This window comes from Rhipicephalus sanguineus, chromosome 8 (assembly GCF_013339695.2).
Source record: "Rhipicephalus sanguineus isolate Rsan-2018 chromosome 8, BIME_Rsan_1.4, whole genome shotgun sequence".
Classification (NCBI taxonomy): Eukaryota; Metazoa; Arthropoda; class Arachnida; order Ixodida; family Ixodidae; genus Rhipicephalus; species Rhipicephalus sanguineus.
Genome location: NC_051183.1, coordinates 104,861,424 through 104,878,890, shown reverse-complemented (window position 1 = coordinate 104,878,890; position 17,467 = coordinate 104,861,424). Strand labels below are relative to the sequence as shown.

General features: G+C 47.6%; 1 protein-coding gene across 1 annotated transcript in view; it reads left to right on the top strand.

Moving 5' to 3' along the window:
* LOC119402285 (uncharacterized) overlaps positions 1-16,133 on the top strand; it is a 93,078-nt gene extending 76,945 nt beyond the window's left edge. Inside the window, exons 7-9 of the mRNA XM_037669435.1 lie at positions 1,313-1,380; positions 6,594-6,689; positions 15,970-16,133. Coding sequence (XP_037525363.1) covers positions 1,313-1,380; positions 6,594-6,689; positions 15,970-16,124 — 319 coding nt within the window. The 3' untranslated portion in view covers positions 16,125-16,133. The remainder of the gene's footprint in view (positions 1-1,312; positions 1,381-6,593; positions 6,690-15,969) is intronic.
* Positions 16,134-17,467: the final 1,334 nt, after the last annotated feature.

Below are 17,467 nucleotides of genomic sequence, written 5' to 3'. Positions count from 1 at the left end.
CGCATTTGACGGCTCGCTTTCCATGCCCTCACGTTGGCGCTGGCTATCCCACGCTCCTTTGCGAAGCGCAACTGATGAAAAGCCCACCGTCAGGTGACGTATTTATGAAAAGGGTCTATAATTATCGCAGTCGGGTCACATGAATACTGGGCAGCTTAGCTAGCCGCTATTATCAAGAACACGTGGCGCTATCGCATACATGACATGATTTTAAAAATTAGCCCTTATCCACAGATCAAGTTCGTTCCACGGAAATATTAACTATTCCGAAATTCGTTAAATTCAGATATTTTTGTATAGATGCATAGAAAAAATCCCGGGGAGTATCTAGGAGTTCATTGTTCTGAAATATTGGTTAAACTGACGTTCGTACAAGTGAGAGTTCACTGTAGTACGTCAGGCACGCACATGCCTTTCTTGGCTTGACCATATTTTCCCGATAGGGCAAGGGCTGATGAAATTTTGCTATGAACTTGATGTGACAACTTTTGAAGCACTAATTTAAACGCGGAATGCTTTATTGCCGAGCTATTGCTGCGATGGCCTTCTTATTGGCTTGGACATGCAGGTGCAAGAAAATTGATTTGTGGTAAACTGGACAGCATGTGAATTTAGTGATAGGCGAACAAATAACCGAAAATTACCATGAGGCTTCCCATGCACAGCCTGTGGAAATTTGAACGAGGAAAATTACGAATCAAAAACATTTTACCGTCGAATCTAAATCTGTCTGCGTCGAACGAATGTAAAGACAGATAAATCAAAGGCGAAATAATTTTGAATGCATAGAAATCAAACTGAGAATTATTTGGACTTTGGATCAAACTTAGTCATATTTGGACTTTCTATAAAAAAATCGCGATGTGATTATGAAGGCCGCCGCAGTAAATGGCCTCAGAAATTTGGGATAAATGGGTTTAACGTACACCTAGACTCAAGTACACGGGTATCTTTCATTTCACCTCCGTCAATGAGTATATTGGCCAGAGTACAACGTTCTGCTTGCCCTCAACGCTTTTTCTTTAGGTAGGAATTTCTTATTTCAGATATCACAATAAACATTTTCATTTCATTGTGCTCGTTTTTCACCAAGTCATTTGAAGAACTACTGAAGTTCGCGCTTTTTGTGTTGCGCTGCATCCACTTTTGTTACTCTTATGAGAGCGCACATATCCAAAACTGTAAAGAGCTTATGTAAGGAAATGATGTAAATAAATATTACATGTTTACTAATTAATCAAACACGTTTTTTAGTTGTTACAATGAGTGTATCGACAATTTTTTTTAATTGCTGGTGTGCCTTTTTTTGCAGGAATTATACACTATACTTGAAACCTGTAATGTGGCGGAGACAGATAACCATTCAGCTCAACGCGATGGGTAAGTAGGTCTATACATACATTACAAGAGAAAAAATCACGAGGCGATGCGAAGCCGGAGCACTTGCACGATCGCGTTCCGTTGGCGTTCGTTGGGCATGCTACCGACCTCGCGTCGTGGAACGCGAAGAGGGACGCTACGCGCGTCGTATCTTCCATCTAGCCTGGTCGTTAATTCTCACAGGGCGAGCGGGGAACGCGGTCGACAGGCGGGCGAGAGGGGGGCAGCGTGGGAGAGGAGAGAGAAGCGGAGGGGACGCGCATGTGCTCGAGCTCATCGCGGCGTTGCGCAGGAGAGAATTTCGGCATGTCTAGCCCACGTTTCAGAGGAATAGTGGGAAGGGGGAGGGAAAGTGGAGAGGGAATGGGAGAGGAAAAGTGGAGAAGGGAAGGGGGAGAGAGAAAGTGGAGAGGGGAATGGGAGAGGGAAAGTGGAGAGGGTGAGTTGAGATGAGGTGTGTGGGGAGGGTATGCGCATGCGCAGTAAGGGTGGTCACGCCGCACACCACCACCACCACCCACCGGATTGAGCTCCGCTTTAAGATACTTCGCATCTAAAACATGGCTGATCCCTCCGTTATAGGAATCGGTATAAAATGAAACTAAAATACGTCCTTAAAGAAGTAGTTGAATGCTTACTGTACATCATATCAGAAAGCTTGCACGATACTTGTGGTGTTTCGCAGCTATAACACCGTTTAACATGTATGCCCCTCGCTTGGCGGTACATCTTTAACACGATTACTAACGTCCATGGTCAGTGATCATGATCACAGTCACAGCGTAATCAGAAAAATCAGTGTGACAGCCAGGATAGTTTTGCTGATTAGACGCAGAACTTTGGCTAAGGTCGCCATTCCGCGGCATGTTAAGCAATTATGGAACAACGGGTCCGGACTAGAGGGAAGTGCATCGCTCGTCCTGTCTATCCTGTAGCCCGGCCGTGATTTCTCTTGGGGCGAGAACACGCGGGGTAATCTGTGTTACAGCCTGACGAGGCTGGTGCGCGTCGCAGAGTTATTTTTGGTATGAATGGATGCGATAAGCGAGGCTGAAGCTTGTGCTAAGGTCGCCACCTCGGGGTGTGTTAAGACGTTGACAAAATTGCAATTTTGTCAATCGCCGATGCCAAGGTCATGATGCATTACTTCACTTCACCGCTCCCAGCCTACTAAAAACACTCTGAGAGGAAAGTGTGAGGTACAAAAGGCGCGTTTGTAACCCCTCCAGAGCGTGTCACCGTTGCGCAGTGGATAGCGTGCACGGCATCCGTCCGCGCAGACCGAGAGGTCGTGGGTTTCACTCCCGTTTACGGAAGTTTTGCTTCTCGCCCTCTGATTGGGTGCATTTTTCTACGCGCTTTCCGCTACGGAAATACGTCACTGAAGTCTTGGTGGTCCCCGGTATGAAACACGTTTGCTTTAAAATAATCACGTATACTTCATTATGTACTTGCGCATTTCTTGTTGTAATACATATCGCTACAGATCACAATGGGGTTGTCATTACAATGAAGATAAGTTGTTCATTAAACGTTCGCCATCAAAGAGAAGGCTTAAGAGCTTCGTGTAGGAACAAGCGTGTACATAATTAAACATGTCAAGGCGCACATGAAACCTGAAGTAAGCAGGAGAGGCAGTTATTAACACGTAATTTTTTTATCAGGCGATCGAAACGACATGTCAAATTATCGGCCGGTGTCAGTGCTCTCCGTCATTTCAAAAGGCTTGGAGAAGAATATTTCTAAAATGGCTGTGTCGTTTTGTGAAAAGTATCAGCTATTATCTCCGTAACAATTCGGGTTTCGTAAGGGCCTATCGTAGAATTAGCTCTATTAACACAGAAAGACCTAATAATGGATGGCTTTGAAGAAAAAAAAATAACATTACGCGTATTTATTGATCTTTCCAAAGCCTCTGACAGGATAAACCATATTGCTTTACTACAAAACCTTGAACATTATGGATTCCGCGGATTACCCCTGGACCTTCACAGGTCTTACTAATGCACAGGAACAAATGCGTTTGCATCTCAGGAGAATACTCAGACCCCCTGAATTTGGAAGCCGGTGTTGCCTAAGGAAGCATATTGGGACCTATGCTGTTCAACATTATATAAATGATTTAGCATACATTAGTAACTAACCAAGCTATACGCAGATTACACCAGCCTTTTTTTAGTCATGTAGTGCTGATCATTTATCACAAGAGGCTTACACCGTCCTTGATACGCCATATTTGTGGAGTGAAGCAAATTCCTTACAGATTAATTCCAAAAAAAACCAAAAGCGGTTCTTTTTGCACCTATCCGAAAACATGTAAATCGTTATCTAAACACATTCTATCGATCAGAACGAATCGAGGTCTCGGCTGACGTGAACACACTTGGAGTGATCTTTGATCAGCACTTATTATGGGACAAACACATCGAATGCCTTGCAACAATTATGCCGAAGGTATGCGGCGCACTCTGTAGGCTTCGAGATGTTCTGCCATCAAAGATACGGCTATTGCTGTATAATACAATATTTATTTCTCACGCCTATTATTGTAATCTAGTATGGGGAACAACGTCACAGGAAAACATTCAGACGTTATTTATCCTACAAAAAAGCATTGCGCCATGTTGCGTGTTTACCTTATGACAGCTATACAAGTGAATTATTTTCTAAGTTTAATGTTCTCCCATTTGATTATAATTGTGAGTTCAACCTTGCAATGACAGAAAAAGAATGTGTAAAACGACAGCACACTGAATTTATTCATCTCTGTAATCTCAACAAAACACATCACCTCAAATATTCCATTCGAGATCGAGAAACATGACTCAACAGGGCTTGTTGCTGAGCTAGTTGCTTCATAACTTGAGGAAAAACTGCAATGACGCAAAGAAGACGGGGACGAAGCGAAGACACGAACAGACAGACACGGGCGCCAAATTCCAACTGTTTATTATCAGGAACCGCGCCGATTTATATAAGCTGCCGAACAAGTTAATCCCATAACAGAAATTGACACATGGCAGAACTAACAATTCATCATGAGCCACAAATACAGAGTCAAGGCATGTGCCAGAACTGCACTAAAGCGATCGAACTAAGAAAACATGCCGGCAACTATGAACACGTGCCAACCCTAGTGAGAGGCAAAATGAGCATCGTACAATCTAAACTCTACATGTCCAAAGGCTCTCTTTCAAAAAGGTAGCTTCTTTCTCGCTTAGACTGAGTGATGGGGCACTAACGCACTGACTACCTGCCCTTTTTATTAGAAACGCTTCAATTGTCTCCCTTTCAGTGCGGCTGCTTGCTCTCTTTAGAAACGTCGTTTGGCTGAAGTGTGGCGCACAACCACAGCTCTTGCTGTGGTCTGTCAAGTGCCCGCTCATGTTGCTGCTTACCGCCAAGCGATGCTCCCTTGCACGATCTTTAAAACACCGGCCTGTTTGGCCGATGTACACCCTGCCGCAGCTTAGGGGAATATTATATACCACATTGCTAACTGCTGTGAAACTGCTTGGAGCAGTTTCACAACAAATGTGTTCAAAAAGAACATCCGGGGCTTCGGCACCTCGAGTACGATCCCTAGTTCTCAAACTGTGGCATTTTGCTTGCTTGCACAGTTCGTCATGGCTCAGAGGCAGGGGCGCGACCTTGGCTTTCAGCAGCTTCCGTGGTGACTTATTTTCAAATTATGTAGCACACATCTCTTTCGACAACAGGTAATGGGCAAGGGGCAGCCTTATCGTATGACAATTCGAAATCCAAGATGTGATTGCTGGTCATTGGCTCAATGACATGTTTCTTTTGTCACTGATTCCTAGGTGAAACAGACGCCAAAGCTTAATGCCACAGAGTAACTAACCGCATCAGATTGGTAAACTTACTCAGGAAAAAGTACCCATGGAGACCGAGTGGGCATTATAATGCGAATTTGAAGAAAAAACTGCTTTTGATCACAATACTCGCCCTTATCGTTACATAACGCACGGAAATTGCTCCTAAACCCTTCCTGCGTAGATTTAAAGATCAATTAAGTAATATGCCTCGATGCTTATTGAGCAATTTGTGATTTACTTGGACGGCATGACCACAACGCCGAGGATGAGAATGCCGTCATGTATGAAAGCGGGAAAACGTGGCTTCCTCTGTAGTATGCTTCCTGTATTGATGACAAGTTGGCACCACATGGTGGACAATGTGATTGCACCAAGAATATTGCCTCTAATAGTGGCGCAAATTTTGAAAACCGGGAAAGAACAAATTTGCATTGTAATGCACGCAGGGCCTGAAGAGGATACACACACAAACACAAACACACGCGCACACACACACTAATTTTTTTTCAGGAGGGCGGGGTACCTCCTTGGTCTGATATGGAGACCGGGAAGGCAGATGTAGTCGAGTATCATTTTGGGCTCCGTATGCCATGGAGAAAAGAAGAATGTCGGGGGAGGGGGGGCGCACGGGCCCAGCGTGCCACCCACTGGTACCCAATACCAATTTTTCGTTACTGAGGTTTAGTTAACTAGTTAACTAGTCCTAATTATGTTTCATACTCGAGAAATACTCACCTAATCATTGAAATGGCACTTAGACATACGTAGACATGCTCGAATGTTATCTACCTGTGCTATTTTCAGCAACGTGCTAATTACGCGCTCCTTTTTCCCTACTAATAAAGAAAGCACGCGAAATATGAAAAATGACTCGTGACTACGCCCCCACACGCAAAAGGTGGGAGTGTAGTCTTGATTTGCTACCTTACATTTATCCTGTTTTGGGCGCTGCTTCCTGATGCTTTCTGCAGTCTACTCAAGTGTCATTTTTCAGATTTTGCGGGCGTTCTTTGCTAGCCAGAAAAAGCGAGCACGCAATTATTACGTTCTTGAAAATAGCGCACATGAGATGTAATTTGAACATGCCTCCATATATCTCAATGACATTTTAAATATGCCTCAGTGTGTGTGTGTGTGTGTGTGTGTGTGTGTGTGTGTGTGTGTGTGTGTGTGTGTGTGTGTGTGTGTGTGTGTGTGTGTGTGTGTGTGTGTGTGTGTGTGTGTGTGTGTGTGTGTGTGTGTGAGTGCGTGTGTGTGAGTGCGTGCGCGCGCGCGCGTGCATGTTTTTGCGTGACGCAGCTTTCTTATGAAATAGTCGATTTTTGTCCCCCACTATTGAAAACATGTTACTGATATTTAAGCTTCTTGAATTTTCAGGATCGGAATATCTCCCTTACTACGTCGAGCATTATTACCCAATTCTGCACGCTAATTCCAAATGCATCATTACCGGGCTATTACCACCGGATCAACGTAAGTTTGTTCTCCGTAAAATAGTCCTATCTCAATCTATTTTGTCTTAACTTGGCTCCCCTAAAATATATTTGGTCGAAATGATTAACGAGCACAACATCATTGTAGAGTTTAACTCGATATCACATAATGTACATAGGCCGACACCACTTAGTCAGTTCTGAAACTATTCATGTATGGAGTGCCTCAGCTCTTTCGCGCCAGTAACCTTTAGCTACGCCACCGTGAAATATCGCCAATTCAGGTGTAAATGTATATGACAGAATTGTTGTCTTAAGCTCTTGACTACTGAAAAAACATGTAGGCAAGAAAAAGAGAAGTTAACAAAATCTTATTTCATGCGGGTCCACAACACAAAAAGAAAAAAAAAAGCACTGCGACAAAAAATCTCATTTTGAAAGTATAAAAAAGTAATGTCTAAAACGTGGACATTATTGGCAAATGTAGCAAAAATCCTGCGAATAAACAGCAATATTTTTGTATGAAAAGGTCAAAATTTCACAGGTCAAAATTTCGTTCTGGTGTTGCAGTTGTGCACGAGTCTTCAACAATTACACAGCCGCGAGAATGTTTCGAAAGAGTGCCGTAATAGTGGAGTTACACGCGTTTCATGATACAAAATGGGCCCTCGCTTGATTCGCTCTTTTCATTGCCACGCTCCGTTCGTCGGCTTTTCTGAGCTCCTTGCCGAGTGCTCCTCCTCACCGTGGAAGGAGGAAGAGGGGTGAGCAGGCATATCTGCGATAAAGAAAGGGAGGTTCAATATATGGATAACATGGCCAGACGCGAATGGTAATGTAAAGGCTAACGCTGGGTATACCGAAAGCTCTGTATAGGACAAGGGATTGTTCCTCGGAATTTGTAGCACGCCCGCGGCAAGTGGCGCTGCCGTATTTGACATTGTTGAACGCGACGGCATTTTGAACTATATTAGCGTTTTCTTGAAATTTTACAGCATTACAGGAACCGGTTTCGGGACACTTTAGTGTTTGCTTTTGGGCGTTCTTTGGCGCTGAGAACACTTAAAGTTCGTCAAAAAACAGGGCTTCTTGATTTTTCAAGGTGCCTATAATAACTGAGCACAACGATACACTTAAATTTCTTGCCATTTACCCACCGCGCTTTGTTGATAGTCTGGCGAAGCACGAAGAAATGTAGTATTTTTCTATTGCAATGCCCCAATGCTCCCTCGTAACTCTTTCCTTTCTACAAGTCGGAATTTTACCGTCACCCCTGTGCTTCGCCGCGCCACACTTCTGTCGCTACAGGCAAGAACGAGGGTTGTGCATGAAACAATCAAATGCACCAGTGAAAGGCGAGAATGGAATGTGACAATTTGAAAAGACAAATTAACTTGAAAGAATATGAGATTTCCAAATAAGGAACGGCTAATTTGAAGATAGTGCAAGCGAACAATGCCCACAACTGTGTGATTCAAAGCCTGTTAAGATATTATATTTCTCGAGATGAAATTGCGGGCGGAGACCATCGAGAGCCGTATTTCTGTACGCTCGCCGGCTTTTTCACGTATGACGCCGAAATGTTTGACTTACAAAGCTTCACTAAATATATATATATATATATATATATATATATATATATATATATATATATATATATATATATATATATATATATTGTCACGTGGTCGCGACGTCGACGAAGACAGCAGTCAGCACGTCCGAGATGAAACGAAACTGTTTATTTGGCCGAACTTGTGGCCGGGAAACTGAAACTCAAACTACAGTAATACACTGGTAGCGTCGAACAGAGCGTCGACCGTCGATCAACTGACTAGCGGTGAAGCGCGTCGGCATTTAAACATGTGCCGTCGAATATTCCAGCGTTATCGCTGGCTGTCGTGCAAATTCGAGAAAAAGCTCGAGTGTGCGCGTCTTGCGCGCAATCTTAACAAAACGATCTACAGTGATCGCGAAGGTTCTCGAACAATGAGGGGCGGTTCGCGCTGAGCGTTGCTGACAGTCTTTGTGGCCGAAAACCGAATACAGCAAAAGTGAAAAAGAAACACACGTGGCAATGCCCCCCTCTGAAAAAGCATCGTCCCGATGCCTAAAACAGAACAGGCCAATGCATGCAACAATAAATAACAAGAATTAAGCAACAAAGTACAATAAACAATAAGCACAAGAAAGAACAATAATCAAGCAAAATGACAGTCCTCAGATTCGCTAGCGCGCGAAATATGGCTTGAGGCGCACGACATGGACGACTTCAGGTCGTGCACGGCGCCGCTGAGAGTTCGTAATGCCGTCAGGGACAACCTCGTAGTCGAGTGCGCCGAGGCGTCGAAGTACCCTGTACGGTCCGAAGTATCGTCGAAGAAGCTTCTCACTGAGTCCCCGTCGGCGTAATGGCGACCATACCCATACACGGTCACCGGGTTGGTATTCCATGTGGCATCGTCGAAGGTTGTAGCGGCGGCTGTCAGTCGTCTGCTGGTTCTTGATCCGTAGGCGGGCAAGCTGTCGTGCATCTTCGGCGCGCTGTAAGTAAGCGGCGGCGTCGAGATTTTCTTCGTCGGTGACGTTGGGTAACATGGCGTCGAGCGTCGTCGCCGGGCTTCTTCCGTAGACCAACTTGTACGGCGTAATCTGCGTCGTTTCTTGGACGGCCGTGTTGTAAGCGAAGGTCACGTACGGAAGGACGGCGTCCCACGTCTTGTGCTCAACGTCGACGTACACGGCCACCATGTCGGCGATGGTCTTATTTATACGCTCGGTGAGGCCATTGGTCTGCGGGTGGTAGGCGGTGGTGCGGTGGTGGCTCGTCTCGCTGTATTTTAAGATCGCCTGAGTTAGGTCCGCAGTAAAGGCGGTACCTCTGTCTGTGATGAGGACCTCTGGGGCGCCATGACGCAATACGATGTTCTCCACGAAGAACTTGGCTACCTCGGCGGCACTGCCTTTGGGCAAGGCCTTTGTCTCGGCGTAGCGGGTGAGGTAGTCAGTTGCTACGACGATCCACTTGTTGCCGGAATTCGACGTCGGGAACGGCCCCAGTAGGTCCATCCCGATTTCTTGGAACGGCCGGTGAGGTGGTTCGATTGGCTGCAGAAGTCCCGCAGGCCTCGTCGGCGGTGTCTTCCGTCGCTGGCAATCTCGGCAAGTCTTAACGTAGTGGGCGACGTCGGCAGCAAGGCGTGGCCAGTAGTATTTTTCCTGTATTCTGGCGAGCGTGCGGGAAACACCGAGGTGCCCAGCAGTGGGGTCGTCGTGTAGGGCCTGGAGGACCTCTGGTCGCAATGATGAGGGCACGACAAGAAGGTAGTCGGTTCGAAGTGCTGAAAGGGTGTTCTTCATGAGAACGCCGTTCCGTAAGAAAAACGACGGCAGTGCTCGCTTGAATACCTTCGGAATAACGGCGGTCTTGCACCCGATGTACTCCATAAGGCCCCCCAGTTCCGCGTCGGCTCGTTGACTTTCGGCGAAGTCGTCGGCACTTATAGTTCCGAGGAAGCAGACGTCGTTGTCCTCTTGCGGCGGCGCGTCGACGGGGGCTCGGGACAGGCAGTCGGCGTCAGAGTGTTTTCGTCCGGACTTGTACAGGACGGTAATGTCAAATTCTTGAAGCCTCAGACTCCATCGTGCGAGACGACCTGAAGGGTCCTTCAAGTTAGCTAGCCAACATAAGGCGTGATGGTCACTGACAACTTTGAAGGGCCTGCCATAGACGTAGGGACGAAACTTTGACGTAGCCCAGATGATGGCAAAGCATTCCTTTTCTGTTGTGGAATAGTTGGCTTCTGCATTAGATAGTGACCGGCTAGCATAACTGATAACACTTTCAAGCCCGTCAGTCTTTTGCACAAGGAAGGCACCGACTCCTGCGCTGCTTGCGTCGGTGTGTATTTCCGTATCGGCGCAATCGTCGAAATGCACCAGTATGGGGGGCGTCTGCAGGCGTCGTTGAAGTTCTTGAAATGCTTGCACTTGCGCCGTTTCCCACCTGAATTCCACGTTAGCCTTCGTGAGAAGCGTCAGTGGTTCGGCGATCCGTGAAAAGTTTTTGACGAAGCGTCTGTAATAGGCGCATAAGCCGAGAAATCGGCGCACGGCCTTCTTGTCGGTGGGTGGTGCGAAGTCGGCGATGACAGCTCTTTTCCGCGGGTCTGGGCGCACTCCAGGCTTGCTGATCACATGACCGAGAAATAGGAGCTCTTCGTATGCGTATCGGCACTTTTCTGGCTTCAGGGTCAGTCTAGATGTCTTGGTTGTTTGAAGTACTGCCTCAAGCCGCCGGAGATGCTCGTCGAAGGTCGAGGAAAACACGACGACGTCGTCCAAATACACAAGGCACGTCTGCCACTTCAATCCGGCCAGTACGGTGTCCATGACGCGCTGGAACGTCGCAGGTGCCGAGCAAAGACCGAAAAGCATGACCTTGAACTCAAAGAGGCCGTCGGGCGTTATAAAAGCGGTCTTTTCTCGGTCTCTTTCGTCTACTTCGATCTGCCAATAGCCGGTCTTGAGGTCCATCGACGAAACGTACGTCGCGTTGTGAAGTCGATCTAGGGTGTCGTCTATCCGTGGGATGGGGTACACGTCCTTCTTCATGATTTTATTCAGGCGCCGATAATCAACGCAGAAGCGCAGTGTCCCGTCCTTCTTCTTCACTAACACCACGGTGTGACGCCCACGGACTCTTTGAAGGCTGGATGATGTCGTCGCGAAGCATTTCGTCGACTTGTTTTTTTATGGCCTCACGTTCTCGCGTGGAAACTCTGCAGGGGCTCTGTCGGAGTGGTCGAGGATTTTCTTCTGTTATAATGCTTTACTTTCTTCAGATTGGTGGCGAATGGCCCACTGACGACGGAATAGTCGGCTCCAGTGTCGACGATAGCTGTGACGCTCTGACCGTCGATAAGAACATCGAGGTCGCTACTCCGTCGTCTTGCGTTGCGGTTAGGTCGTGGCGTCGGATCACGGCTTCGTCGATTGGTCCCGCTGTTTCGACGTTGCGTCGTCAGGTTTTCTTCGGGCCGCGAAATTTCGTCGTGAGGGCTCCGTCCGGTTTGCGTCGTGCTCTGAAGGTCTCGTCGCGTTGTCGTCATCGGCGGCCGCGGAGGATCTTCGGCATTTCGTCGTACAGCAACCGCACCTCCATCGGTTGCTGCCCTTAGTTTCCCGGATACGGGCTAGGCGACCGGCCCCGGTTTGGGCCAGTGTACTGCCGGCGGTGCGGTGACATGTAGCGGCCGGGCGACGGTGATCGGGAAGGTCGTCGTTCGTGCCACTGTGTTCGGTAGTCGTCAATGTCGCGAGGCCGTTCGCCTGGCTGCGGGCGCGGCACGTTGATGGCAAATCCGCGTAGCCCCATCTGTCGGTATTGGCAGCGGCGGTACGTGTGGCCGGCCTCCCCGCAGTGGTAGCAGAGCGTCAGGGGCACGCCAAACGTCGGTCTTTGGAGGGGCGCATCCTTGTCCTGTCGGTGGGCGGTATGGCGTCGTTGGTGGCGGCGGCGGTGCCTGGCGGCGGAACTGCTGCGGCGGCGCGGCGTCTTGACGCGGGCGAGGAGGGGGGGGGGCGTTGCGTCGGGCTGCAGCAGCATAGTTCGTTGCTTGCAGCTGCGGCTGCGCTGCATAGGGGGTGCCCAGCGACTGCTTGATTTCCTCGCGGACCATGTCGGCGATCGAATCCACTTGAGGCTGCGCTGAAGGCAACAGCTTGCGCAGCTCCTCCCACACTATCGCTCTGATGGTTTCCCGTAGGTCGTCGGTGCGTAGCGAGTGCGCTTCGGTGTAGCCTGTCGACAGGGTTGAGCGGTTGTACTGCTTCGTCCGAATTTCGATGGATTTTTGAATTGTTGTAGCCTCCTTTAGGAATTCGGTGACAGTTTTCGGTGGGTTCCGCACCAATCCTGCAAAGAGGTCTTGTTTCACTCCCCGCATAAGGAAGCGGACCTTTTTTTCCTCAGGGATGGCAGCATCGGCCAGGCGGAAAAGTCGGGTCATCTCTTCCGTGTAGATAGTGACCGTCTCATTCGGTAGCTGTGCTGTTGTCTCCAGCAAAGTAGCTGCCTTTTCCTTGCGGACGATGCTCGCGAAGGTATTGAGGAACGTCGTCCGAAAGAGGTCCCAGGATTGAAGGCTCGATTCATGGTTTACGAACCACGTCTTCGCGGCGTCTTCTAAGTAGAAGTAGACGTGGCGCAGCTTCTCTTCAGTGTCCCAGTGGTTGAAGGCGGCGACTCGCTTGTACGTCTCCAGCCAGCTCTCCCGGTCTTCAAACGACGATCCACGGAAAGTTGGTGGCTCCCTTGGCTGTTGCATCACTACCGTTGTGGGTGGCAGAGGGTCTGTCATCGTCTCGGCGGTCGATGTGACGGTCTTCGGCTGCCTGGCGTTTTCGGGAAGGAGCCCGTACTCTGGTTGTAGTCCCTTCTGCCGGCAGCTGGTTCGAGGATCCGGGTTGTCCTTAGAGTCGTCTTCTTCGCGGCTTGGGCTTGGGTCAGCGCTCCGCGGTGGCGTCCGGATCATCAAGCAGCAGCTCCACCAGATGTCACGTGGTCGTGACGTCGACGAAGACAGCAGTCAGCACGTCCGAGATGAAACTGTTCATTTGGCCGAACTTGTGGCCGGGAAACTGAAACTCAAACTACAGCAATACACCGGTAGCGTCGAACAGAGCGTCGACCATCGATCAACTGACTAGCGGTGAAGCGCGTCGGCATTTAAACATGTGCCGTCGAATATTCCAGCGTTATCGCTGGCTGTCGTGCAAATTCTAGAATGAGTTCGAGTGTGCGCGTCTTGCGCGCAATCTTAACAAAACGATCTACAGTGATCGCGAAGGTTCTCGAACAATGAGGCGCGGTTCGCGCTGAGCGTTGCTGACAGTCTTTGTGGCAGAAAACCGAATACACCAAAAGTGATAAAGAAACAAACACACGTGGCAATATATATATATATATACATATATATATATATATATATATATATATGGTATCAACAATAGTTTTCAATATAGACGTAAGACACTGGAGTTCCGAAGACGCGTAGCGCCACCTCTCAAACCAGTATTGGTTAGTGCAAAGTCCGACCGACGCCCTTGCGCAGTTCGCTGTGAAACTTGGTGGAACTAGCGAGTGCGAAACAAAGATTTAGCTTAATATTGTGCGTTTCGCGCATTTAACACTCCGAAGGAGCGCTATGAATTTCTCTGTGTTAGTCGCATGCGCCAGAGAACCGCCATGAATTGTTCGTTGCCCCGCCAGTGTTGTCTAGTGGTTATGGCGCTCGACTGCTGACCCGAAGGTCGCGGGATCGAATCCCGGCCGCGGCGGCTGCATTTTCGATGGAGGCAAAAATGTTTGAGGCCCATGTACTCAGATTTAGGTGCACGTTAAAGAACCCCAGGTGGTCGAAATATCTGGAGCTCTCCACTACGACGTCTCTCATAATCATGTCGTGGTTTGGGGACGGTAAACACCAGATATTATTATGAAATAGTTGTTCGGCTTGCTGCGGTCTACTGAAGAAAACAAAAGCAGACGCGACAGCTCTGTGCCCTACAATAAAACACCGCAATCGACGTTATTGTTGCGTTGTGAAATGGCACGGACGTAAAGTACTGAATGGCAACGTTTAGTTTTAGCGATTTCCATAGCTATTGCAGGAAGCAGAAAGGCGAATGTGCTTGATGCGGGCTGTCGAACATGTTGGGTAAGCGAAATACTCGCATTCTCCGCAGCCGGTCGCGTCAGAAAGACTGACAAGTGGCTCTGCTGTTATTGTTTTGCGTATCCCTGAAAGAGAACCACGGTAACTTTGGCTATGAAGCTCGGCAGAATCTCTGAACGTGGTGGGCGCCGCGTAACACGGAATGAGAGGCAGAGAGGCAGACTCAAAACGCGTGATAAACAACACGCACCCCGTCACCTCCCAGAATCATAATTGGTCGCAACCAGGGAGCATCGCGAACGTATGTTTAGAAGGTTCAATGTTCCGGTTTGAACTAGCAAATGCTAACACGCGCGTCATAGAAGTAAATCGAAATTTTTGGTCGTGGCCACCTTCGCGCTTTTGTTTTGCCTTCGGTTACTACCCCGCGAAAGTGTATACGCGCATATCCCCACTTGCAGTATACACAAATGAAAGACAGCCGTCAACAGAACTTTCTAGGATGCGTAATAAAATACTTCAACGCACAAGTACTTGAAGATAATTGGAAAATGGAACTGAAAGGTCGAAAATCACTAAGGCCATTCGTCCCTGATACATAACTTTTGTATCACTGATCGTAACATACACGGTCAACTGAATTAATCGTCTACTTAATTACTTTGACATTATTAAATATATCAATTTAACGCATTTAGTCGCTACAGAACGGATGGCGGAGGGCTTGCCTCGAGCTCGATGTTGCGCGACGCTCGCTTGTACTTGCGAGTTGCAGCTTGCAGTGCACCGAAATAACTGAAACTTCTTTTTCACCGTACCCGCAGTTCGCTTTGGTGAGCTTTCTACTTTTCTGAAGCGTGGACTGGCGAAGAAGGCTCTCCAGGTCCTTGGTTTTCAGGAAACGGAGCCTCGACACGAACGAATAAGGGGGTGCGTTCTACTGTGGCCTATGCACATTCGGTATCAGATGGCTCGCTTTGCCTTACCCAGTGGAGCCGGGGCTGCGATGATGGCTCCGGTGGCGGTATTTTTCACAGCGCCGACTGGACAGAGTCTGACGTCTATTAAACTTTGGCGCTCTAGATGATCTCATCTAGTGCGGCATGTTCCAGCAATGAGAAACAAAGAGAGCCTTTTGTGGCCAGCACCTCACGTGGTAGCCTAAATTAGGTAGGCTAAAGATAATTCGGAGACTGCGAGGAGGTACTCTCCGCTGCAACCTTTGAAACTGCCACATGTTCCGTAATCTATTTTTATATTCGAGAATAATTCTTTTTCTGCTTGGACTAAAGCTATGACTTGTGTTAGAATTTGTGCTTGGTTGCCTCAATATTTGATGCAACAAGTTAGTGTCCGCTCGTGAATATTCTGCTGTGGCAATCGTTTACGAATTGTTCAAAGAGTGGCAAAATTTATGCCGCCTATTTCGCATTAGAAAGCTACATTAGCATTTGTAATGTTGTGCTTTTATATATCAGAAGAGTGATCATTGAACCCTGACGTCAAATATAATTTCTGAAAAACACGAACTGCACTACTCGAACTAAACTGCACGAACTGCATTGCATTAGCATTTGTAATGTTGTTCCTTTATACATCAGAAGAGTGATCATTGAACTTTGACGTCAAATATAATTTCAGAAAAAACGGACTGCACTTATTGGGTTACGGAGAACGATATTACAAAGCGGAATGCAGACTGCGACTGGATATTCCAAAATTACTGTAATTCGCCTAACATTATTTTCAACTCAACCAGATTAGCAGATTGTAACTTCCGTATTCCGCCTAAATAAAACCGTATGTATTGCTCAACCGTGCAATTGTCAATTACATTGTCCCTTTTATATTACAATTGGGTTTATGAGAGTTCGACTATATGCTTCTCCGAGCAAACACTACAGCATTAAGCTGTCACAAAACAATACAAGACGTAAGAATGTCCGCGGCCCCGTACACATTTGTATGACTGCAAGACGAAAGCGCGATGATTTTCTTCATTACTCGTGTTGACGCTGACGGCCACTTCGACGTTCGATGGAGCTTCTAATAGAGCACTGCATGGGCCCGGGCCGACCCGAAATCCCGGACCCGGCCCAGCCCGCGGGCCGGGCCGGGCCGTTCGAACCATTTTCCAGCGGGCTGGGGCTTGAAAGTGCGGGCCTGGGCCCGGCCCGGGTTTGAAGCTGCGGGCCGGGTGGGACTCGGGCCCGCTCATTCAAAGACCTAAGTCGGACCTTCGAGCACACGCGAACGTTATGCATTGCATGGTATAAGGCATTCTGTGTCAATCTGAAGAGACAAGTGCAAAGAGCTGGCTCTTAGTAAAGCTTAGCACAGAATATAGAAAAAAAAAAACAGTTGAAGGCTTAGTTTTCTTCTTTTCCCCGAAAATCAACATGGCTTCCGCGTGAGGAAAAATGAATTACCATCTTTGCGATTACACTCGATAACATTACATTATTTAACACTATTGCTAAGAGTCTATCGAACCTGGTGCGTTTATTTTATGCTGTATGGTCATGAATTCACCTGTACACACACACACACACACACACACACACACACACACACACACACACACACACACACACACACACACACACACACACACACACACACACATATATATATATATATATATATATATATATATATATATATATATATACCGGGTGTCCCAGCTATCTTTAGCCAAGGGTTAAAAAATACATTAGAGGCAGGCGAGTGAAATCAGTTGCAAATTGCTGACAGCCACCTTGCGCGCTACAGACGATTTTTTGTTTTGTAATTAACTAATTTGTTAATTAAGACGATTTTACTAATTTGCTAAATATTGACTTTAGGCAAGAAATCCTGCTTGCAAAGTTCGAGAGCGTCCTCAAAAACCCCAACTGCATTATTTGCGATAAAGAAAGTCTCACGTATACCATTTTTTCCAAGCTGTAAAGAAAGCCCGCGAAATACAAAAAGAACCACGTGACTAGCGCGCTCGCGCGCCGCGAGAATGCTGCCCTCAGCCGAGGTTTGAGCGAACGAAATCACCTGCGGCCGGGACTCGCCGGCTCCGTTGCAGCGGTAGGCCTATAAGTGGGTGGTGGTTTCTTGGCCCGTTGCCAGCCAGCTGCGCGCGTGACGG